Source organism: Heterodontus francisci, chromosome 2, assembly GCF_036365525.1.
Source record: "Heterodontus francisci isolate sHetFra1 chromosome 2, sHetFra1.hap1, whole genome shotgun sequence".
Classification (NCBI taxonomy): Eukaryota; Metazoa; Chordata; class Chondrichthyes; order Heterodontiformes; family Heterodontidae; genus Heterodontus; species Heterodontus francisci.
Window position 1 is genome coordinate 152248054 of NC_090372.1, and position 26286 is coordinate 152274339.

At 41.4% G+C, this 26286-nt stretch overlaps 1 protein-coding gene across 2 annotated transcripts in view; it reads left to right on the forward strand.

Annotated features, from left to right (window-relative positions):
• The window catches only part of dnah5l (dynein, axonemal, heavy chain 5 like), a 472330-nt gene that overhangs the window by 281548 nt on the left and 164496 nt on the right, over positions 1 to 26286 (forward strand). For both annotated transcript variants that reach the window (XM_068012046.1, XM_068012056.1), the window contains 2 exons: positions 12475 to 12690; positions 24897 to 25064. In XM_068012046.1, coding sequence (XP_067868147.1) covers positions 12475 to 12690; positions 24897 to 25064 — 384 coding nt within the window. The remainder of the gene's footprint in view (positions 1 to 12474; positions 12691 to 24896; positions 25065 to 26286) is intronic.

A 26286-nucleotide genomic window follows, 5' to 3' on the forward strand; every position in this document is an offset into this window, starting at 1 on the left:
TTCTTTGAGTAAGTGACAAAGTTGATTGATGAGAGAAGGGCTGTAGATGTCATATACATGGACTTCAGTAAGGCGTTTGATAAGGTTCCCCATGGTAGGCTGATGGAGAAAGTGAAGGAACATGGGGTCCAAGGTGTACTAGCTAGATGGATAAAGAACTGGCTGGGCAACAGGAGACAGAGAGTAGCAGTGGAAGGGAGTTTCTCAAAATGGAGACGTGTGACCAGTGGTGTTCCACAGGGATCTGTGCTGGGACCACTGTTGTTTGTGATATACATAAATGATTTGGAGGAAAGTATAGGTGGTCTGATTAGCAAGTTTGCAGACGACACTAAGATTGGTGGAGTAGCAGATAGTGAAGGGGACTGTCAGAGAATACAGCAGAATATAGATAGACTGGAGAGTAGGGCAGAGAAATGGCAGATGGAGTTCAATCAGGGCAAATGCGAGGTGATGCATTTTGGAAGATCCAATTCAATAGTGAACTATACAGTGAATGGAAAAGTCCTGGGGAAAATTGATGTACAGAGAGATTTGGGTGTTCAGGTCCATTGTTCCCTGAAGGTGGCAACGCAGGTCAATAGAGTGGTCAAGAAGGCATACGGCATGCTTTCCTTCATCGGACGGGGTATTGAGTACAAGAGTTGGCAGGTCATGTTACAGTTGTATAGGACTTTGGTTCGGCCACATTTGGAATACTGCGTGCAGTTCTGGTCGCCACATTACCAAAAGGATGTGGATGCTTTGGAGAGGGTGCAGAGGAGGTTCACCAGGATGTTGCCTGGTATGGAGAGCGCTAGCTATGAAGAAAGGTTGAGTAGATTAGGATTATTTTCATTAGAAAGACGGAGGTTGAGGGGGGACCTGATAGAGGTGTACAAAATCATGAGAGGTATCGACAGGGTGGATAGCAAGAAGCTTTTTCCCAGAGTGGGGGATTCAATTACAAGGGGACACGAGTTCAAAGTGAAAGGGGAAAAGTTTAGGGGGGATATGCGTGGAAAGTTCTTTACACAGAGGGTGGTGGGTGCCTGGAACGCATTGCCAGCGGAGGTGGTAGACGCGGGCATGATAGCGTCTTTTAAGATGTATCTAGACAGATACATGAATGGGCAGGAAGTAAAGAGATACAGACCCTTAGAAAATAGGCGACAGGTTTAGATAGAGGATTTGGATCGGCGTAGGCTTGGAGGGCCGAAGGGCCTGTTCCTGTGCTGTAATTTTCTTTGTTCTTTGTTCTTGAGCAACCCTGATTTTAATCGCTCCCTCATTGATGACCGTATCATGCACAATAAGATTTTGTTAAGCAATGCTGCATAAAGCATATTCACTTTCCTAATAAGGTTTTCAACTGAGTATGGACTTATTGCAGATCGATCAGTAGTCTGTAAATAACACTGATGTGTGAAATGTGAATGGAGAGTTGAGAATGTTATCTAAGAGAATGTGACAGAAACAAGAAATTGTTAAAATAAGCATATGGGAAATCTACCATTTCTGCCGGAACATGAAAATGTTTTATCTTCACTACCTTACACCTAACAGTGTTATTGGGAGTAGCTTTGGCCTTTTCTTTACAAGAGACAGTGGGCCTCAATGGCAATAATATATACAGTGATACCACACACTGATCGAGTCATAGCTGTAATGAATTTTGCTAAAATCCCTTTTGCTCGTAAACATTGCTTTTGCATTGTATTTAATAGTTTAAGGACAGAATGTATTTTAATAATATCAAGGCAAAATTAATTATGCTTCCAAAATAAAGTTTCAAAAGTAAATATATTGTGGAGTAAATTCTTCAATGTGAAATTCAGTGATTCAAACATACAAATATGTTATCATAAAATTGTTAGCTGCTCATAACAGCGAGAAATGACACAGTGTTGTTTTAGTGCCATAAATGATTTAAATTTCAGTTCTTAACCTTGGAGTTTTAGTCTTCTTTTGCAACTACCTTGTTATCACAGCAGGCCTTTATTTAATAACTGTCAATTTTCTCCCATCTGTAGTCTTTATATAGTTGATATTGTGATCATTTATTTAATTGCCACAGTGACCACATTGCATGGGCTGCAGCCCATGCTGGGACAGTGGGCAGCTGAGCTTGCAGTTCAGCTATATAATTTCAATATGTTTTTACACTGCTGGTGCTTGACACAGAGCATGTGATTATCTGTAGTGGTAGCAGAAAATTATAAGAGCTTATAAAGGAGCTGGCAGCTCCATTTTAAATAGAAGGAGGCCACTTTAAAGGAAGTATCAGCGTTAGGAATTAATAAATCTGTGAGACTTTTTAAAGCCAAAAAATGTGCAGGAAAAGTTGGTAGCCTTTGAAAAGTTTGTATGGGAGGAACAAATGATAGGTAAGGGTGAAAAGAAAGAAAAGGCAACATGGAGGCATGAAACAGAGTCTGTAGATGAGTGGCTGAGGGGTGCTGCAGTGACCCTCTTATTGCATGATGCCTCAAGAGTGATGTCCCTTTAAGAACTCAGTATGCTAATGAGCTAAGTACCAGGATGTAGTCATGTGACTAGAAGCCATACTCACTCTGGAACTGTAACACCCTAGACAAAGGTTTTGTAAATAGTTTGCTCTGTATTGTGTATACTAGTTTAGCTGTTAATAAACCTTCCAGAGGTCTTAAATGAACTGGAATCCATGCATATCATTGTGTTTCTTAAGATAACACAATGAAACCCAAAACCTGCTGGCATTGGTGGTGAAAAGGCAAGATCTAAGCTTAAAGGCCATGGGTAAAATTAAAGCGACCCTTCCTACAGCCAAAAGTGAGAATATTCAAAAAAAATACTGGCCCAAACAGTAGAAATATGAAAAAATGTACCTCCAGCTGTGGGAGACAGAGCACTGAACGACATGCGAGAAAGGAACATCTGTAATTATGGGTGAATTTAATCTGCATATGGATTGGACAAATCAAATTAGTCACAATACCATAAAGGAGGAATTCTTGAAGTGTATACAGGATGGTTTTCTGGATCAATACGTTGAGGAACCAGCTAGAGAACAGGCCATCCTAGACTGGCTTTTGTGTAATGAGAGAGGAATAATTGACAATCTAGTGGTGCAAGACCCCTTGGGGATGAGCAACCATAATATGATAGAATTCTTCATCAAGATGGAGAGTGACGTAGTTGATTCTGAGACGAGGGTCCTGAATCTTAATAAAGGAAACTACGAAGGTATGAGGTGCGAGTTGGCTGTGACGGTTTGGGAAATGTTACTTAAAGGGATGATGGTGGATAGGCAATGGTAAACATTTAAAGAGTGCATGGATGAACTGCAATAATTGTTTATCCCTGTCTGGTGCAAAAGTAAAATGGGGAAGGTAGTCAAACCATGGCTTACAAGTGAAATTAGAGATAGCATTAGATCCAAGGAAGAGGCATATAAATTCTCCAGAAAAAGTAACAGACCTGAGGATTGGGAGCAGTTTAGAATTCAGCAAAGGAGGACCAAGGGATTGATTAAGAAGGGGAAAATAGAGTACGAGAGTAAGCTTGCAGTGAACATAAAAACTGACTGTAAAAGTTTCTATAGGTATGTGAAGAGAAAAAGATTGGTGAAGACAAATGTAAGTCCCTTATAGTCAGAAACAGGGGAATTTATTATGGGGAACAAAGAAATGGTTGACCAACTAAATGCATACTTTGGTTCTGTCTTCACAAAGGAGTACACAAATATCATACCAGAAATGTTGGGGAACACAGGGCTTAGTGAGAGAGAGGAACTGAAGGAAATCAGTATTAGTAGAGAAATGGTGTTGGCGAAATTGATGGGATTGAAGGCCGATAAATCCCCAGGGCCTGATGGTATGCATCCCAGAGTACTTAAGTAAGTGGCCCTAGAAATAGTGGATGCATTGGTGGTCATCTTCCAAGATTCTATAGACTCTGGAACAATTCCTACAGATTGGAGGGTAGCTAATGCAACCCCACTATTGAAAAAGGGAGGTAGAGAGAAAGCTAGGAATTATAGACCAGTCAGCATGACGTCGGTAGTGGAGAAAATTCTACAGTCCCTTATCAAAGATTTTGTAGCAGAGCACTTGGAAAACAGTGGTAGAATCGGACAAAGTCAGCATGGATTTATGAAAGGGAAATCATGCTTGACAAATCTACTAGAATTCTTCGAGGATGTAACTAGTAGAGTTAATGAGGGGGAGCCGGTGGATGTGGTTTGTTTGGACTTTCAGAAGACGTGCAACAAAGTCCCACATAAGAGATTAACGTGTAAAATTAAAGCACATGGGATTGGAGGTAGTGAATTGCAATGGATAGAAAATTGGTTGGCAGACAGGAAACAAAGAGTAGGGATAAATGGGTCTTTTTCCGAATGGCAGGCAGTGACTAGTGGGGTACCGCAAGGATCGGTGCTAGGACCCAAGCTATTCACAATATACAGTAATGATTTAGATGAGGGAACTAAATGTAATATCTCCAAATCTGCAGATGACACAAAACTGGGTGGGAGGGTGAGTTGTGAGGAGGATGCAGAGAGGCTTCAGGGTGATTTGGACAAGTTAAGTGAGTGGGCAAATGCATGGCAGATGCAGTATAATGTGGATAAATGTGAGGTTATCCACTTTGTTAGCAAAAACAGGAAGACAGATTATTATCTGAACGGCTATAAACTGAGAGAGGGGAATATGCAGCGAGACCTGGGTGTTCTCGTACAGCAGTCGCTGAAGGTAAGCATGCAGGTGCAACAGGCGGTAAAAAAGGCGAATGGTATGTTGGCCTTCATAGCGAGAAGATTCGAGTACAGGAGCAGGGGTGTCTTGCAGCAATTATACAGGGCCTTGGTGAGGCCACACCTGGAATATTGTGTGCAGTTTTGGTCTCCTTATCTGAGGAAGGATGTTCTTGCAATAGAGGGAGTGCAGCGAAGGTTTACCAGACTGATTCCTGAGTTGGCAGGACTGACGTATGAGGAGAGATTGAGTCGGTTAGGATTATATTCGCTGGAGTTCAGAAGAGTGAGGGGGGATCTCATAGAAACCTATAAAATTCTAACAGGACTTGACAGGGTAGATACAGGAAGGATGTTCCTGATGGTGGGGGAGTCCAGAACCAGGGGTCATAGTCTAAGGATACAGGGTAAACCTTTCAGGACTGAGATGAGGAGAAATTTCTTCACCCAGGGAGTGGTGAGCCCTGTGGAATTCGCTACCACAGAAAGCAGTTGAGGCCAAAACATTGTATGTTTTCAAGAAGGAGTTAGATATAGCTCTTGGGTCTAAAGGGATCAAAGGATATGGGGAGAAAGCGGGAACAGGTTACTGAGTTGGATAAAAGCAAAATACTGCAGATGCTGGAAATCTGAAATAAAAGCAAGAAATGCTGGAACCACTCAGCAGGTCTGGCAGCATCTGTGGAAAGAGAAGCAGAGTTAACGTTTCGAGTCAGTTCCGAAGAAGGGTCACTGACCCAAAACGTTAACTCTGCTTCTCTTTCCACAGATGCTGCCAGACCTGCTGAGTGGTTCCAGCATTTCTTGTTTTTGTTACTGAGTTGGATGATCAGCCATGATCATAATGAATGGCGGAGCCGGCTCAAAGGGCCGAATGGCCTACTTCTGCTCCTATTTTTTATGTTTCTATGACAGGTTGCAAATCAGTTCCTGTGATCGGGTGAGTCATTGTGCTGACGGTTGAGGAATCCCAGTTTTTAAAAAAAGCTTTGAAGTGCTTAAAAATTTATTTTTTTAAAGGCTCTGTGGGAGAGAGAAAAAAAATGGGCAAAACCCAATTCCTCTCTCAGGATGATCGAGGTCAGCGCCATTAGAGGAGGCATCCGGGGAAAATAAGCGCTGGAAACCCCCGAATACAACAGAATCTCCATTCGTGCAGCCAAAGTTGAAAAAAACTCATTAAACCAGTCAAACGTGAAGAACATAAATAAACTCTAACAAACAAATAGCAAAGGGGAAAACGCTTGAACTGCCGATTGAACAGCTGTGTAAACATACAATTTGAAGTGCTGAAAGCAAAATAGACAGAGAACACTGCCAAGCACCCATTACTCTCCAGTGAAACAGCTAGTCTAAATACAAGAATTGCTTAAAGGGGGAACGGCGCAGAGTTAATAGAACAAATTTTAAAACTAGTTTCAAACCACAAATAGAAAAGTCATAAGTACAATGCTGAAGGCACACATAGAGCTGAGCAAAGTTAAATATAGAGCAGAAAGCAAAAGAACACCAGAAAGATGGATATCAAATTTCCCAGCATGAACTGGAAGGCCATTGATATCCTATCCGAGTTCAAACTTTTTAAACAAAGAATGCAGTTATGCTTTACAGACCAAGCGGTTTCAGAACCAGAGAAGCAGGCTGTGAAAATACTGATGGCAGTTGGAAATGAAGGGTTACACAGAATCAATACCTCTGGCTTATCTGAAGAGGACCAGAAAGATCGTTCAAAGATATGGAAAGTGCTAGAAGATCAGCTTCGGGTAAGAGTGAATTTTAGAATTCATTGCCTGAAAATGATGTCCTACAGGCAACAGCCACAGGAATCAAATAGATCAGTTTGTCAGTAGATGCTGTAGTAAGGGCAACAAATGTGATTTTTCAAAAACTGAGCTGCCGGAGTGAATAATGGAGCTGGTGATTGTCTCAACACCTATTGAAGCGTTTCAAAAAGACCTCTTGGGGGAAAAATAAAGATCACAGCATTGATGCGCTCCTAGAAGAAAGCAGGAAATACAAAGCCATTGTAGCTGGACAACGGCATTTGCAAGCACTTGGTGCAAATGACAGTATTGGCACAATAACCAGGTCTCAAAAAACAAGCAAGCTGTGTCATAGGTGTGGTTTGTCCCAATCGCCGTGAAGTTGTCCTAGATTTCAAGATCTGTGCAAGGCGTGCAGTGCAAAAGGACACTGGGCCCACCTATGCAAGAAATCTGGCTCCAAAGACGCAGCCAGAAGTCACAATAGGACACAAACAAACAGAAGACAGGCGCAGCAACAGGGCAACAGCAGCAAGGAGAGTGCTTGAGACTTGCGTAAACACAAACTGATACACGGAGTCTAAAGTGAAATCGGCCCGAGACAAGGCTCAGAGTGGAGCGATTCTGAACCAGAAGACAAGCAGGCGTTTCACGTTGTGAACCTGACACATTGTGTTGATGAGGTCAAACAGCTGGAAGCTTTTGCTACTATTAACATCATGTGCCCAACGAAAGTTGGCAAACACACACTCAGGATTAAGATTGACACCGGAGCTAGTGCAAATATCCTACCAGTCTGAATCCTGCAGGATATGTACTGGAGTCGTTGGAAATTAATGATGCAACTGACAACAGCAAAGTTAACTACATACAAGGATCACACATTCCTTGCAGTGGCACACTAACAATGCAATGCAGCTATGGCAAGTCGGCATGGATACCGCAAGTATTTTACCTGGTAGACACGAGCGGACCAACAGTGGCAGGACTACCAGCATGAAAGGACCTCAACATTGTGACTATCCACGAGGTCACCAAGGGACCCATTACAGCAGAAGAGACCAAGGATCCCCACATTGAGTCAGTCCATGACCTGCAACAAATATACCCGGACAAGTTCAATACCGTTGGAGATTTCAAAGGCGATGCTTCGATTTATCTGTCAGTCAAGATCTGTTTTAGCAGCATATAGACAGAATTATAGAAAATGTGCCTGGCTGCATATGCATTACCATTGATATTGCGGTGATGGGCAAAACCAAAGAAGAGCATGATTAAAATCTTCACTCACTGATGGCAGTAGCTCATCGTGAGGGGCTCATTTTTAACAGCAAGATGTGCCAGGTGAATGTAAGTCAGATTAATTTCTTTGGCTCCATCTATTCCGGTTGTGGAATCTGTCCTGACCCAGGCAAAATCGAAGATGTAAGGCATATGCCTACTCCACAAGACAAGGAAGATCTACAGAGATACCTTGAACTTTTCAACTTCTTGGCACCATACATTTCAAATTTTTTTGACAAAGCATCATTGCTGAGAGAGCTGTTAAAGAAAGATGTACCATATGTATGGCAGGAGGACCATCAGCATATGTTTGAGGCTTTCAAACAAGCACTGACAGCAGAAACCTGTACCTCGCAGTACTATGATCCAAGGAAGAAGATAATCCTGGAAGTTGACCCGTCACAGAAAGGGCTCGAAGCATGCATTCTGCAAGATGACAAACCAAATTCGGATCCAAATGTTTATCCTCAGCACAATTCAATTACTCAAATATTTAGCATGAAACACTTGCTCTGGTGTTTTGTATCACATGTTTCCACAGCTACCTGTTTGGTAAACAGTTCACTGTGGAAACCAACCACAAACCACTGGAGATGATCTGGTGCAAACCATTGACAAGCACACCACCTCGACTGCAGCGATTCTTAGTGAAAGTACAGGGGTACGACTTCGACATCTGCTACAAACCGCATACCAAAATGGTCACCTTGGATATGCTGAGCAGATTGCCAAACCCAAACAAGAATTAAGAAGTTCCACTGGATCTACAAGTAGACAGCATGGACATCAAGGTGGAGGATGTGCTCAAAATTGATTTTTTTTAATGTATTCGTTCATAGGATGTGGGCATGGCTGGCTAGGCCAGCATTTATTGCCCACTCCTATTGTCCATTTATTGCATTCTGGTCAGCACAAATGTGACCAACTACAATGCGAAACAGCCAATGACCCAAAACTGAGGGCACTGTGGAGAATCATCTTAGAAGGGGCGGCACAGTGGCGCAGTGGTTAGCACTGCAGCCTCACAGCTCCAGGGACCCGGGTTCAATTCTGGGTACTGCCTGTGCGGAGTTTGCAAGTTCTCCCTGTGACCACGTGGGTTTTCGCTGGGTGCTCCGGTTTCCTCCCACAGCCAAAGACTTGCAGGTTGATAGGTAAATTGGCCATTGTAAATTGCCCCTAGTATAGGTAGGTGGTAGGGAATATGGGATTACTGCAGGGTTAGTATAAATGGGTGGTTGTTGGTCGGCACAGACTTGGTGGGCCAAAGGGCCTGTTTCAGTGCTGTATCTCTAAATAAAAATAAATAAAAAAAGGTTGGCCTGATAGGGGAAAAGAGGTGCCAGAAACCCTCAGATGCTTTTGGCCGTATAGAGATGAACTCAGTATCTTGAGAGGCATTACTTTCAAAGGAAAACAAGTGATTGTGCCCAAAGTTCTCCGACAGGACATCTTGTCACAATTTTACCAAGGCAATTTGGGCATAGCGTGAACAAGATGACTGGCATGAGACACTGTTTATTGACCAGTGATCAACGGTGACATTGAAAAGTTAGTGAAGATGTGTAAGGCATGCCAGAGCCACCAGCCACAATAACGTAAAGAACCTCTCCACCCTCACGAGACTCCGTCAGTCCCTTGGTCCAAAATCGCCACTGATCTATTTTCCGTGAATAGGGGCGGCTTTATCTTAGTCACTGATTATTTTTCCAAATTTCCAGTTGTCAGATAGGTGAAAGACACTTCAAGTGCAGCCATCGCAGATACTTTGAGTGTCATATTCAGTCTATTTGGTGCTCCTGAAGATGCACCCAGGCTTACCATCATGAGATCAGCATACCAGCTGAGATCATGTTTGGCAGGCAAGTGCGAAAAATTCTGCCAAGCCATCATCTGTCCAAATTCTCTGAGATGCAGGAGACACTACTCGAAAAACAAGGAAGAATGAAGATGGTGCATGACCGACATGCAGGGGCGGAACTACTTCAGCTACACATAGGACAAAAGGTCAGGATCATACACACCACAATGAGAACATGGTTACCCGCAGATGTATCTAAAGTATGCAGTGAACCTAGGTCCGATGAGGTTACAACGTAGAATGGAGCAGTGTCGAGGAGGAACCAAAGCCAATTATGAGAAGTGTGCAATACTCCAGTGTACTCAAAAGAACACACTCCGACGATGAGGGTGTGGCAGAACAGGGCAACAACCAAAACATTGACAACATGTCTGCAAACCAAAAATAGCCAAAAGTGAAATCCACATCCCCAGATGGTTATACTGTAACAAGATCTGGAAGAGTTGTCAAACCACCAAAACGATATATGGACTCTTTGCTTCTGCACTCGTAAATGTCACAATCTCTATCCTTATACCTGTAAATTCTATAATCTCTATCCGGTATAACTAATTTTGATATTATCCAATTTTATGTGTTCTTACTTGGAACATACGCGATTTCTCCTTGGAAAGAAAGGGGATGTTCTATGATCGCCTTAAGAGCAATGTCCCTTTAAGAACTCAGTATGCTAATGATCTAAGTATCATAGTCATGTGACTAGAAGCCATTGTCACTCTGCAACTGTAACATCCTAGACAAAGGTTCTGTAAATAGTTTGCTCTGTATTGTATATACTGGTTTAGCTGTTAATAAACCATCTAGAGATCTTCAACAAACTGGAATCCATGTACATCATTGTGTTACTTAAGAAAATACAACGAAACCCATGACCCCTCTCTTCCTGTTTCAGGAAGGTAAAAGTCAGTGTAATTTGGCACACTGGTGGAGGCATGGAGGATCCAGTGGTGCAAATATTGAACGTTACTTCCACAGGAAAAACCACCCCTGAGATTACAATTGTCTGTAAGTCTGTCACCAGGAGATGACCCACCTATGTATCAATTTCTTTTCCCTCCATGGCTTCACCCCTCCTGATCTCTCTGACCTCCTCTAGTCCTACAACCCTCTGAGAGCTCTGCATTACTCCAACTCTGGCCTCTTGTGTATCCCAACTTCCTTCGCCCCACAATTGACAGCTATACCTTCAGCTGTCTGGGCCCTAAGCTCCGGAATTCTGTCTCCAAACTGCTTCACCTTGCTCTCCTTCCTTAAGGCGCTGCTTGAAACCTGCCTCTTTGACCAAGCATTTGGACACCTGTCCTAATGTCACCTTCTTTGACTCAGTATAACTTATGTCTGATTCTGCTCCTGTGAAGAGCCTTGAGATGTTTTACGATTTTAAAAGTCCTCTGTAAATACAAGCTGCCATTATTATTGTGGTTATAAAGCAGAAATGCCAAGCAAGATCACTTCTGAGAATCACAGAGAAAGATTCCTGTAATTGTGGGTCCACTGTAGGGAGTTATGCACAGGTAACGCTGCCTCCAGCAATCTAGAGGAGCTTCGCATTACCAATCTGGGAGGATTCAAATTGTTCAATCATAACTGAATCTGTTCATGGAGACATGGGTTATGTGGCCTTCTGTAAGTCCAAGATCCTTGCTCATTCCAGCAAAAACAGCAGTGAGAGCAACAGGGGTATTTGCTCTTAAAGAGAGTGTGATGTTACATTCCATATCGAGCATGGGATTGAGATTACTTCCTAAATTCCAAATATGAGTTATGTTCATTATACAGATTTTCCTGTATTATTGATACAGGATGGGCTGTGTTTTGTTTTCGGTAGAAAGAGGTTTTGGGATATGTTCCCAGTGTAGAGGGATTTGAAATTACATTTTGGGTCACAATTCATGATGTGAAGAAGTCTTGGTGATTTCTAGATGCCATGAAGGTTATACTTGAAGAAGAAAAATATTTTTGCCAGAAACTAGATTATTCAGTTACCCTACAGTTAGTGTGAGACTGAGGGCTAGATTTGCTTACACTATCCCACCTAAAATCAGGTGGGTAGTGCAGAAAAGGGGGCAAAATTGGTTGACAAGGCCTACTGGCATCCCAACCTGAATTTCCTTTCCCCTGTTCCCAGACTGCTATTGTAGAACCAGAAGAGATGCAAAGCACATTAATGGGGTGGAAGAGTTCTGAAGACTCAACAAATATCCCACTGAAGATCTCATCTAAGACTATGGTCTGGGGCAGGATCATGGCAGGCAGAAGTCGCATCCCAACTCTGTAATGATTGAAAGAGGAAAATCCAGCCCTAAATCAGTTTGTGTGTTACTATAACTTGTTAATGTTCAGTTCTCAGTGTAATAATCGCGAGTTCATATATAATTTGTGAATATGCATTAGCAGATGGAGCAAGTGAATATATAGTGTATCTGGGATGTATAGCAGCAACAATAAGTAAAGACCCTTTAACTTTCCAGTTCAATATTACTTTGCGGAGCTATGGAGATAAATTTTCATCTTTACCACCTGAGTCGTAATTTGACGGAATGGACAGCCTGTATGTTGTAGAACACGCCAATTTGTGTTCCATTGATTACTGAGCAGGCAGCAAAGACAGAAATTTACCCTGTGGTGTATTAGTATGGGTGTGTAGTTTTCTATGTCGAACAAATTAAGCTGTAATATTAGTATACTGAGTACTATACTAGTATACTTAACTAGTAAATTGTACCAAGTATTGGTTTATTAAACTGTAGTTTAACAGAATCCATCACAGTGACTGCTTTCCTTGTTCATGAATAAGATTATTAAAATTTTTGTCACAAATTATAATTAACATTGTTTTAAAATATTTACAGACTATTAAACCAGGTGATATTGCCACAGTACGCAAATTAGGCAAACCACCCCACTTGATCATGCGAATCATGGACTGTGTGCTGCTACTGTTCCAAAGAAAAGTAGATCTTGTAACTCCTGATCCAGATCGACCTTGTATGAAGCCTTCATGGGCTGAAGCTTCAAAGTTGATGAACAACTCTTCATTTCTTAACATGTTGCTGACATTCCAAAAGGTAACAAGCCAATCATTTCTATCTGTGTGAAATGGTTTCTATTGTGAATTAGCACAATTTGAATCCATTTAAAGTTTTGAACTTGATTTATTATATACCTGTCAACCTACTTTTATAATCAAGGTCCCCTACACCATACTCCATCTGCAACTGAGAGGGTGTCTTTTTGCCTGATTCCAGGTCTCTCTAGTGACATGCCAAAGTTGGATTCCCTGCCTTCTCTGTGCTTTTTCCAATTAGGTAGTGAAGAAGGGAAACTTATCTTGGAATTATTTGTGACTCTTTGTGTTGCTGCTATGTGGCACAATATGTCACTATTTAATTTTTGTTTGAACTAGAAGCTCAGGTAACGTAGCTTGACTTTTCAAAATATCTAAAAGATAAGCTACTTAAATGTATTAATTCTTACTGTTTTCACTATGTCATTTGATCCAAGAAATTCTGCAAGAAAGTTCCAAAATTAGGCATGTTATTACCTTGAAATAATTCATAAGTTCACAAGACAATAATTTCAGATAATAGTTTATGCACAAACAAAATTATATGACCATGCAGTTTTAATTCAATAGCGTCCACCAGAATAATAAGTGAAAAAAATCGTGTCATCAGCTTTGAACTTGTGTGATCATACTAAATCCTCAGGTATTACTATATTTAGTAAGATTAATTCTACATGTTCAAAGTTAGAACTAAAATTAGCATAAGTAAAACAATTTGATTTCCTTTCCACCATGTATATTATTTTGGGGTTTCGTTCTCTCCTTAATTTCCTCTAGTTGCCAAGCAAGAGTCACCCAGGGTGACTGTATAGATTTTTCCCAAACCCACTGCATTATGGGGAAATGTAATGACCTGCAATTCGCTGCAATGGCGATATTGACAGTAAATGCCATAAGTGAGATGGTTGTGCTCCCTGATCCTCAGGTTATTTAACAGTGATGCATTTAGGAGAATGGCTCTAATCTGATAATGTGAGGATGGGTTGCATGCAGAGATGTTTAAATGGGATAACTCCCAAAAGCGGATGTGGCATTGCAGTACGCAATTAACCTGCACCTGTTCATCGCATTGCAGGCAGCGCATTAAATTGGTACTGCCTGCTGTTTTACACGATTCCTGCATGCAACCAGAAGGCGACCCGATATTACGGGTGTCTAGTGCTACTTAAAGGCAGCCTGCACTTCTTAAAGGGGAGGTGCACTATGACTAAAAAGTGGTAGAATTTATTTGAGAACTGAATCCTGCTGTAAAAAAATTGAAGACGGGCTAAATTGCAAGGTATTCTGATGATATACTGGAGGCCTTGGTGCAAGAGGTGGAGAGGAGAGACATCTTGTATCTACAGGGGAGGGGGAGGGGGCTTGAGGCTCACCACCCATATGCTCAGGAGGCAGGAGGAAGATGTGAAGTTGGAGTTCAATGCCAGGAATATAGCTCCAAAAACATGCATGCAGTGCAGGATGATGTTTAATGATCTAACATGAATTGTCAAGGTGAGTAAGTAGAATCTTCAAATAGCATGTCCCACTAACTGCACCATTCACCTCATCCACTGCTCAATTCACCACACCTTCATCAACCATCTACCAACAATCCCGATCAATCAGTGCTCAACACTTTAATTCATATGATTTACCACACCATCACATACTTAGCACTGTCACAAGCCTTGTACCCACAGCTCAAAGCTCATGCACCATGGTGGTTATTCAACTATGCCATCCACATCATCCAAACATATTGCAGGACACTCACTAACACAATTCACTCTTTCTTGCAGGAGAAGATGGCGCATAACAGGATGCAGCAGGAAAGAATTGGTAGAGTAGAAATGCAACTCACGTTTTAATCCCTATGAAGGAAGCAATTCTGGCAGAGATGGGAAGGGGCATCTGGTGGTGCTAGAAGGATCATCGACAATGAGGGTATATGCCTATCTAATCCTCCGTCACTCTTCCTATTTCTCTCTCATCCCACAATCTCTTCTGACTCACAAACATCAGATGATGTAAGCATGTACTTTTTACTTACCCCTCACCACAAGCCAACACTTGTCACTTTTTCATTGCAGATACCCAAGAACTGGGACCTTCCCAGTCAGTAGAGGAAGAGGAAGAAGACAGTGAAGATGAAGGAACACCATCACTTGATCTTTCACTCAGCCACCAGCTCATGGATTTTAAAGGCAATGATAAAGGAGAGATCCGCACATCATGAGGCACTGGGCAGAAGCATGCAGGGACCAGGGAGAGAAATGGTGGAGCAGGTGCCAGCTTACCAGAGGGTGAAGTCTAATTATTCTGCATCAGAAGAGTCGGGTGAGGACTTCAATGGGTCAGGCTACAGAAAAAGGCTGAAGGACGTACACAGCCAAATACTGGATACACTGGAAAGCCTGTCAGAAAGCTTGTGCAAAATGTCAAGGAGCATGGAGGAGTCCAGCTCCAATTTGGCACAGGGTATTGCAAAGAGCTTGGAGCCCATCCTTTCCAATGTGTAACAGGTGGTCATTTCCATTAGTACACCTGTGGAACCCACCATGATGCAGAGTACGATGACCATTACAGCTTCCATTGCAGCATCAACAGCTTCCATCAAAGATCTGAGTGATGCGTTAAATTCTCAAATTACTAGAAACAAAGGAACAGGACTAGACCATTTAGCCCCTCAAGCCTGTTCTGCCATTCAGGGAGATTTTTAAAAATTCATTCATGGGTTGTGGGCACACTGTCAAGACCAGTGTTTATTGCTCATCCCTAATTTCCCTCGAGAAGATAGTGGTGAGCCACCTTCTTGAACCACTGCAGTCCATGAGCTGTAAACATATCCACAGTGCTTTTAGGAAAGGAGTTCCAGGGTTTTGACCCAGTGACAGTGAAGGAATGACTATATGTGTATATATATATATATATATATATATATATATATATATTATATATATATCCAAATCAGGAGAGTGTGTGACATAGAGAGGAACTTGCAGCTGGTGGTATTCCCATGTGCCTGCTGCTCTTGTACTTCTAAATAATAGAGATTGCAGGTTTGGGAGGTGTTGCTGAAGATTCCTTGATGAATTCCTGCAGTGCATCTTGTAGATGGTACACACTGCACCCACTGTGGGCCAATGGTGGAGGAAGTAAATGTTTAAGGTGATATATGGGGTGCCAATCAACCCGGGTGCTTGTTGGTGTCGAAGTTCTTGAGTGTTGTTGGAGCTACACTCGTCTAGGCAAATGGAAAATATTCCATCACAATCCTGACTTGTGCCTTGTAGATGGTGAAAAGGCTTTGGGGAGTCAGGAGGTGAATACCCAACCTCTGAACTGCTCTTGTAACCACAGTATTTGTGGCTGGTCCAGTTATGTTTCTGGTCAATGGTGACCCGTCAAGATGTTGATAGTGGAGGATTCAGCGATGGTAATGCTGTTGAACGTCAAGGGAAGGTGGTTAGACTCGCTCTTGTTGGAGATGGTCTTTGCCTGGCACTTGTGTGGCACGAATGTTACCTGCCACTTAGTAGCTCAAGATTGAATGTTATCCAGGTTTTTTTTTCCATTCGTTCATCGGATGTAAGCATCACTGGCAAGGCCAGCATTTGTTGCTCATCTCTAATTGCCTTTCAGAAGGTGGTGGTGAGCTGCCTTCTTGAACCGCTGCAGTTCATGTGATGCAGGTACAGCCACAGTGCTTTTAGGCAGGGAGTTCCAGGTTTTTGACCCAGTGACAGTGAAGGAACAACTATTTAGTTCCAAGTCAGGATGGTGTGTGCTTGAAGGGCAACTTGGAGGTGGTGTTCCAATGCTACCCTTGTCCTTCTAGGGGGTGGAGGTTGCGGGTTTGGAAGGTGCTGTTGAAGGAGTCTTGACGAATTGCTATAGTGCATCTTGTATATGGTACACACTGCTGCCACTGTGTGCTGTGGTGGAGGGAATTAATATTTAAGGTACTGGATGGGGTGCCAATCAAGCGGGCTGCTTTGTCCTGGATGGTGTTGAGCTTCTTGAGTATTGTTGGAGCTGCACTCATCCAGGCAAGTGGAGATTATTCCTTCACACCCCTGACATGTGCCTTGTAGATGGGGACAGGTTTTGGGGAGTCAGGAATTGAGTTACTCACTGCAAAATTCTGAGCCTTGGACCTGCTGCTGTCGCCACAGTATTTATATGGCTGGTCCAGTTAAGTTTCTGATCAGTGGTAACCCCCAGGATCTTGATGGTGGGGGAATTCAGCAATGGTAATGCTGTTGAATGTCAAGGGGAGGTGGTTAGATTCCCTCTTGTTGGAGCTGGTCATTGCCAAGCACTTGTGTGGTGCGAATATTACTTGCCACTTATAAACCCAACCCTGAATGTTATCCAGGTCTTACTACATGTGGACACGAACTACTTCAATATCAGAGGAGTCGCAAATGGTACTGAACATTGTGCAATCATCAGCGAGCATCCCCACTTCTGACCTTATGTTGGAGGGAAAGTCATTGATGAAGGAGCTGAAGATGTTTGGGCCTAGGACATTACTTTGAGGTATTCCTGCAACAATGTCCTGGGACCGAGATGTTTGGTCTCCAACAACCAGAACCTTGCTTGCGGGCATGGATTACTTCATTATCTGAGAAGCTGCAAATGGAACTAAACACTGCAATCATCAGCAAATATCCCCCTTCTGACCTTATGTTGGAGGGATGAAGCAGCTGCCGTGAGGATCTACTGCAGCTGTGATGATTAGACTCCAACAAGCACAACCATCTTCATTTGTACTAGGTATAACTCCCGCAAACCTTTTGCTGTTTCCTGTCAGCCAGCTAGCCAGCCCAGACTAAGGTGGTGCGGTCTGAAGCCAGGTCCTCTAGGGTCCAAGCTGCTCGAGGTCATCCTCCAAGGCCATCTCCAGACTCCTCAATTGAAAGTCAGCAGCCTTCCACTACCCATGCTACAACTACTGTGAAAGCCCCTCGTTGGAGCACTAGGATAGGCAAGGCACATGAAGTCAACACTAAGGGAGAGGTCTGCAACTTAAATAACAAAAAGAGCCATTTTTAAAATACAGTCAAAAATGGAACTCTTAAGAGTTGCAATACTGTTACTGAAATGAAAATAATAATGAAAAACAAGACAAAGATGGGAGATGAGCATATTTATATTTGCATAAATAAGATGGATGCAAAAAAATAGAAAATGAAATAAACTTACTTTCATGCAATTTCTGCTGTTGGATTTCTTTGGAGAGTTATTCGATATCTGAACAGTATGCTGTCATTTTCAAGCAGCACTGTATTCTTTCATTATTCAAATGGCTTCTCAACTTGCTTTTTATGAAATTCATAGTTGAAAGCACTTGCTCCCACATGTAAGTAGATCCAAAGATGGGCAGTATGCCATGCATGAACATCTTCACATCTCCCAAACAAGTTGAAAAACACATTCGACTGATCAAGGTCGGGAGCCACTTATGAGTCCTTAATGAGCCACAGGTTGCCGACCCTTGCACTAGGGGAATGCGCAAGTGTGATTAGTTTAATTTTTTCTGCATTATTTAATGAGTGAATTTATAAAATAGGAATTGATCTTGCATTTTCTGGTGGCTTTTGTTTTTGTTTTGTTAGAAGGAGGATGATGTGATGGTCAAGGACAGAGGTAAGGAGTGGGGGGAACTGTTGGTGAATGGAGAGGTGGTGTAGTTGAGGTGACTGATATCACTCATAAATAATCTGATGATATAGAGCCCAGGCAGAAAGGGGCTATCTACAGGTTTAAATACAGGTGGCACAGCACACTGCTGCAGTGAATGAATCATGATTTCTGCCAGGATAATGGGCATTCACCTGCAAGATGTGCTGCCTATGGTCACACACTATCTATACATTGAAAATTGGAACCCCTTTGGGTGATAAAAATGGCCACATTCAGATGAGGAGTCTGCAAGGCTACAGAGTATTAAATGAATGACTTTTTCTTGGCATAGAGAGCCTCTATGACCTTCTTTGTAGTGCAGTGCATTGCAAACTGCAAAATGTTGCTTATATCTCTAGCATCATCCTGGAAGGAGCAAGACACACAAAAATTAAGAGCCACAGTCACATTGACGGCTGCAGACAATGCTGAACTTGCCCTGCTTTGAGGCTGCAGTTGTTTTTTGTTCCGTTTAGCATTGTGTTCAGCTGTGCAAGGTTAAGACAGTGTGTTGGCTGGAGTAGAGTTGAAAAATGACAGTGGTGACTTCAAATCAGCATTGTACACTCATTTGTGTCATCCACTCACTGTTCTGCATGCTGCTGGCAGTCGTTAGGCATGCACGCAAATGCCTTTACCGCGGTGGCATCCTGTGCACTTGTTGGACCCACTTTTCGAGTCTTATTTGGCCACATCGCATCTAAAAATGGGTGCTACTTGCCCAAATTAATCTCCAGGATATCCAGGTCAGGATTAATTTGATTGATGAGTTTATACTGAAACCATAATATTAATATATCAATCGATGTTAAGAAGGGACCCATAATCATAGGAAATACTCAGCAGGACTGACAGCAGCTGTGGAGAGAGATAAACCGAGTTAATATTTCAAGTCTGTGACCTTTCATCAAATTTCTGGCATCCACAGTATTTTGCTTTTGTCCCATAAGTATAGGGATGTCTCCTGAACCATGTGATCTCTTACTATAATAATTACTGATTGCAATTCATGTTTAGCACACAAGTTCAGTGAACATTAATATAAAAATAAGATCAGTTGTGGGAAAATCAGAAGACATCTGGCTGTCGATGCACTTATTTTATTATTTAATTGAGGTCTACAATATTCAAAAAGTTCCTAGAAAAAGTCTTAAGTCCTAGCCTCAGGGAACCTGCTGAGTAATTGAGTACTTAACTGATTCCTAGCCCTCCAGCTCCATTCTGTAGTGGTCTAAGCGGCAATCACAGTGATGTTAATTCATCAAACTCAATCTCACCATTGATTTATTAGAGGGGTTTAGCTATGATAATTAGCTGGTCAACATTTTCCACGATGGTCTCTGTAAAGCAGGACAAATGTTCCAGCAAATTATGGAGTGGCATACGTAATGTCATAAGTCACTCCTGACATAATTTCCTGGAATTTCTGCACCATAATAATAGTCTGTGCTGCAGATGCACAAGGTTTCGGCAAATTGGGAGCCAATTGACTTCATTTGACACTTCCCCAACAAGCAGAGCTTATAAAATCCCCACAGAGAAACATTTCTTATTATTGTTACAGCCATGTGGTGAGGGGTGTGGGTGGTTCCCACTGTTCAACTCCCATCTGATCGCAGAAAGCATTTTTTGTTATTAGGTTCTAACCCCTTTGTGTTTTATTTGTCAAATAAACAGACAACGACAGGTTTTCTTGTAGGTTTAAAACAGAAGATCAATTATTTATTGAGCAATTTGCCTTATCCCGAAACTGTCGCAACTGCATCCACTCACGCATTCACACACACACACGAAGAGATAGATAGAGAGGAAAAGAGGTAAGTGGTTTACAGATGAGGTAGCATTTCGGGGTTCACAGTAAACCTGTTGAATTCTCTCGCAAGTCAAATACTCATTGGTTGAAGGCCTGAGGTTTTTGTAGATTTCTCTCTTGGTTGAAAGTTCAGTTTGAAGACAGAGGATCACTTCCAATTTCACTGCTACATAAGTTAAAAATGTAGAATTTGCAGAAGCACATCTCCCTTCTAGCTTGCTGGATTTTCTCCCAGCCCTTAGCTGGACATGCTGTTTGGTGATGCTTCTTTCTGGGAGTCTCTCTCCAGAGAGTTACTTTTAAGGTCAAAATCATCTTACATCTTGCCTCTGTTGGGAGACATAGATCTCCTTCCCTGTGATGATCCACAATGGCCCAGGGTATGGCTACTTCACCCCTTCTTTGTTTCAGAAGAATCCATTCAATTCAGGAATGTTTCAGGATGGGTGTAATTGGCATCTCTCAACCTAGTTAGACATCCTTTGTTCTAAACAGACAGTGTGACAATGTTCAAATACATATGAGGCCATTTCTTGTAGCATTGTCCATTTTTAAAAAAAGTAGTCAGTTTTTATAACTTTTCAGTTTGACGTTTTATTCATTGTCACACTTCTTGAAAGCATGGAAGTTATATGATATCATTAATATTGCAGGAAGATTTCCTATTTCACTAATTCAAGAAAAAAATTAAAATGTTTCAAACGCATTTCTGATTTTGCTAATAGTAGCAATCAGAGAAAATCTTCCTGATATGTTAGTAGGATTACTAACCCTCCCAGACTGTCTGGAGTGTCCTGGAATGGAGGATTGATCACCTGGGCATTTCTGCTGGCAACCCGGGGGAGAAGTGTGTCACACTTGCGTTTTACACTTGTGAGCTTTCACTTTCGTGGGTCAGAGACAGGCCCAACCTGCAACCGGAGAACTCACAATTCATTCAATTTATTAAGTCCCTGCTCCAAACGTGATTCTTCCCAATTCAATATTAATTTGTTCCATGATTCTGGGGTTGCTACAATATGCCCTGTCCATTTTATAGGAAACCACAGCAAAGCTGCTGAAAGGACTTTCTGTTTGTTGAAGAAACATGCACTTCACCAGAATTAACTAAACTCCGACATTATACTGGTGATCAGTTATAATTCTGGTGGATAAAGCACATGTAATGATTATCACAGACTTCACAAGCATGTATGCTTGTTGAATATAGATAGTTGTTCCCCTTCATTGAATAGCTACTCTGTTGACAGATAATAAGCAGTCACTTGAAATCATGTGTATCTCGAAAGAAAACACACTGAATATAGTAAGAATCTGATGCCACACGAAAATCTTACATTTTAAGAAAGAATTTCAAAACTGTAGAGGAGTATTTAAATTTACTTTTGGAAAAAGGAGATAAACGTTTTCTTCGAGACTGAAAATGGTTTTAATGGGCAAGTCAGCAGGCATTTAGGAAAGGTCAGACCTGTTCTTAATGCTGTGCTATCAGAATGATAAAGCTTTTTCCGAGGCCTCTTCTGATGCCACAATGACTGACCTTGTGAGCGGGAGCTGTGGGAGAGAAAACTTTCATCGTTGCAAGTGCTGTTCTCCCTAAATTTGATTGAAAATTCATTGAAATATTTTTCTCTTTTATAAATCAGGATGCCTAGACTGCAAGATATGTACAGGCTTAGCAGCAGAAATCTGGCCAATCAGGACTTAACTGCAATAATGCTCATTTTGCCCTTCTCAAGTGGTTTCATAGCGACTAATAGTTAAAGTAATGGCCAAGAATATTAATCCTGCTTTAAGTATCAGGAAATAAATTAAGCTTAGCATTGAAATTGCACTGACAACACTGTTAATCTGATTTTTGAAAGACACTTTTATTATCTCAGGTGCTAGACCTCAAGTATTTACTCTCGTGTAATCAGTGCCTGAGTTTTGAAATCAGAAACAAAGATTAAACTACAAAGTTTTACAATTTGTATACATCATCTACATGTGTAAGTTGCATTAAATACTGTTGGACAATGATATTTGCAAATTGTGGGCATATGTCATGTGATGTGATGTCATGTGACCATGTTATATGCTTAGATGTCACATGATCATACAATGTGCGATTGACTTGCAGGAATACATCAAGCTAGAGTTGGCAACTGTATATGTCAGTGATGTTGCTAACATGCAGTGATCAAATAAAATCTTCCTTCTATGTGGGTAATTAAATGAAATGAATGGACTCTGACTATCATTAACTGGTGCATCAATTAGCTGATCACTGGCCCTATTTGGGATGGCAATAAATGCAAGGCTTGCCAGCAACACTGACATCCCATGAATGAATTTTGAAAAAAATTGTAATAAGATTCCTAGAACAATACAGAAATGAAACAAATTGGAATTATTGAGAAATACATGAAGACTGGAATGGGAGCAGTGATGGAGCCAATAGAAAGTAATTTTTGACAACTAAAAATATTAAGAAAGCATGACGACAGGAAAGTGCAACCAGAGAGAAGGAAGGAGACTAATTGAAGTAGTAAATTTAAATAATTAAGACAAAGATGTAAAATGGCATTTGATGGAGTTCAGGACCTTGAAACTGCTTGAAATAATTAAAGTTGTTTTTAGAATGATGTTTTTTTAATTTGAGAAATTCTGTGATGCATCTTTTATTATTTTAATGGTTACATGTACCCAAAATTGTAATGTTAGTGGAAAGTAATTTCCAATTCATGGAATGGATGCAGTGTAAAGTCTGGAGTTAGTGTTCAATTTCACTTCTTAGAGAAACAGATTATTTTAACCTAGCCCTTCTGTCAGGGAAATTAATTGGAAAGTAATATTGGATTGGATGGGATGTAAAACCGACATTTCACCCAATCGCATGGGATTTCTGCCCAGTGAGTTAGATTAAAATGATCCCCAAGACTCTCTGAAGATGTTAGTCTCACATTGGTTGGGTTTGGCACCTCATGGAGTGTGATGGCGGTGTCAAATTTTCCTTGGAAATTATGGATGCTGGTTGCACCTACTTCAAGTTAGTTAAGGCTCCATTTACACTACAACTATAGCATTTGACCAAAGCAGTTTCATTTCACACTGACTTTAAGAAGTTGTAGTGTAAATCTGATGTCAGGGCCTGACCTAATTCCAGAGTTCTTTTTTTTAACTTATTTGTGGATGTGGGCGTCGCTGACTTTTACTGCCCATCCCTCATTGCTCTTAAACTAAGTGGCTTCCTAGGCCATTTATGAAAGCATTTAAGAATCAACTACATTGCTGTGGGCCTGGAGTCACATGTAGACCAGACCAGGTAAGGACAGCAGATTTCCTTTAGTGAACCAGATGGGTTTTTACAACAATGGTTTCCTGGTCACTATTAGACTAATGTTTAATTCCAGATTTGTTAATTGAATTCACATTTCACCATCTGCTGTGGTGGGATTCAAACGCATGCCCCCAGCACACTAGCCTGGATTCTGGATTACTAGTTCAGTGACATTACCACTACGCCACTGCCTCCCTTTTGAGTAAGACTACCTCCTCCAGGGCATCTCACTCTGCTTTGCCTCAGACTCAAGTCAGGCCCTGACTTTTGATTTACGCTTAAATGGTTCACAGCTGTGCTACATATTTAATATAAATGCAGCCTTAAATATTCAGCCGTGTACACAATAATGCCTGTACCCTGTAGGCATTTAGGCCTCAAAAATCTGCAATCATTTTAATGTACTCCCACTATAACTGGGTAGAGTTATGCAAAAATTGTTGGAAATTAGGTCAGGATTCAGAACTGCCAAGTCCCAGCCTTACACCCAAGTTTTTGGGGGCAGCCTTTGTGGGACAGAACCTCCGGTCATCATTGCCCTATGCTGTGGTTGGGACATAGAATATGGTCTTCATCGCTACATTTGGTCAGTCATATGGCCCAGATTGCTAAAGTGACTCCTTACATTGGGAACTAAAGAGGCAACTGTAACTTGTTTTTGGAAAGGAGACCTGACACTTCATAGGCAGGTAATCTTCAAGCTTAAGCTAGTGGCAAAGGCCTCAGATGCACCCCCCAGTGGTATGGGTTCTCCCTTGACCCTGAGAACTTTGGTGGAGTCAGTAGTCAAGTAGTCCAGGCTGGGTGCATCTTGGCGCTTACCACCCATCGGATTTCAGGCCCTTAGATTTTAACTGCACTGCATAGAACCACTCATATTCTAGAGTTCTCTCCTGGCAGGAGAATTAGAATTCTAGCCAGGCAAAATAAAAAGGTACTGTCTGGCTGATTTTCCTGTTCTGGGGCTGGGGCACATTGGATCATCTGGGCACAATGAATAGATTTCCATCCATTAATTTAAATGGATGTGAAATTGGAAAGGCACCCTTACGGGCAGGTAACATTTCCACCTAATATTAAATAGATAAATGAAGAGAATTGCAGAAAAGATACACATTCATTCATGTATAATAACTTTTGCATGTCCTTTTAATATTTAATGGCTGTACTGTTCTGTTTAGCAGTGTGAAAAATCATATGTAATGATGTTTTGTACTATTTAATACTCCAGTACTACATTGTGATTATATATGACTGTCAGAAATGCTTTTTTTGAATGGAATCAAAGCTTCCATTGTCAATAAGAAGTTCTATTTGTGATAATATTCAGGCTCTGGAAAACTTGCTTACCAAATTAATTCACTCTGCTTAAAGGATTTAACAGACTTTGTTTAATGTGCAGGATTCTATCACTGCAGAGGTTGTAGATTTGTTGCAACCTTACCTGGATATGGAAGACTACAATCTTGAAACTGCCAAGAAAGTGTGTGGCAATGTTGCAGGTCTGTGTTCATGGACTAAGGCCATGGCAAGCTTCTTTGATATTAATAAAGAAGTGCTTCCACTGAAGGTAAGGCATGAATATATAATATTAGATTGTACAATTTGTGACTCTATAATACAATGCTAAGTGGAATCTTTAGACTGGCAATTTACTTACTATATAAAGTTTTTGGATGACTGATTTTATGATGCCATACATAAGAGAGATTAGATCTTGCTGCTTCTATAGCTTTTTATTGTAAATTGGGACCTGCTTCCAATTATCCAGTATAAGAATTACAGTGAATACAATTCAAAAGTGACCTTGGCATGTTCCAATGTGTACATAAAAATATACAAAGGGAAAAGTATTAAATACCTGGGTAAACGGAAGAAGTCCACTCTATTCATGAGCATATCTCCAGCTATGTTTACTGTAATTGGGTGCAATATTTATTTGTTTTATTTTTAGTTTCATGTGCTTCAAAATAGTGGATGCATTGGTGGCCATCTTTCAAAATTCTATAGACTTTGGAGTAGTTCCTACAGATTGGAGGTTGGCAAATGGAACCCCACTATTTAAAAAAGGTGGGAGAGAAAAAACAGGGAATTACAGATCAGTTAGTCTTACATCAGTAGTGGGGAAAATGCTAGAGTATTATAAAGGATGTGATAGCAGAACACCTGGAAAGCATAAACGGGATTGGACAAAGTCAGCATGGGTTTACGAAAGGGAAATCATGCTTAACAAATCTACTGGAATTATTTGAGGATGTAACTAGTAGAATAAATAAGGGAGAACCATTGGATGTGGTGTATTTGGATTTTCAGACGGCTTTTGATAAGGTCCCATATAAGAGGTTAGTGTGCAAAATTAAAGCACATGGGATTGGGGGTAATATACTGGCATGGATTGAGAATTGGTTGACAGACAGGAAACAGAGAGTAGGAATAAACGGGTCGTTTTTCGGGTGGCAGGCAGTGACCAGTGGGGTACCGCAGGGATCAGTGCTTGGGCCCCAGCTATTCACAATATATGTTAATGACTTGGATGAGGGAACTAAATGTAACATTTCCAAGTTTGCAGACGACACAAAGCTGGGGGGAGTGGGGGCGGGGGGTGTGGAAATGTGAGCTGTGAGGAGGATGCAAAGAGGCTCCAATGTGACTTGGACAAGTTGGGTGAGTGGGCAAATGCATGGCAGATGCAGTATAATGTGGATAAATGTGAGGTTATCCACAGGTTGTAAAAACAGAAAGGCAGATTATTATCTGAATGGTGATAGATTGAGAAAGCGGGTGGTGCATAT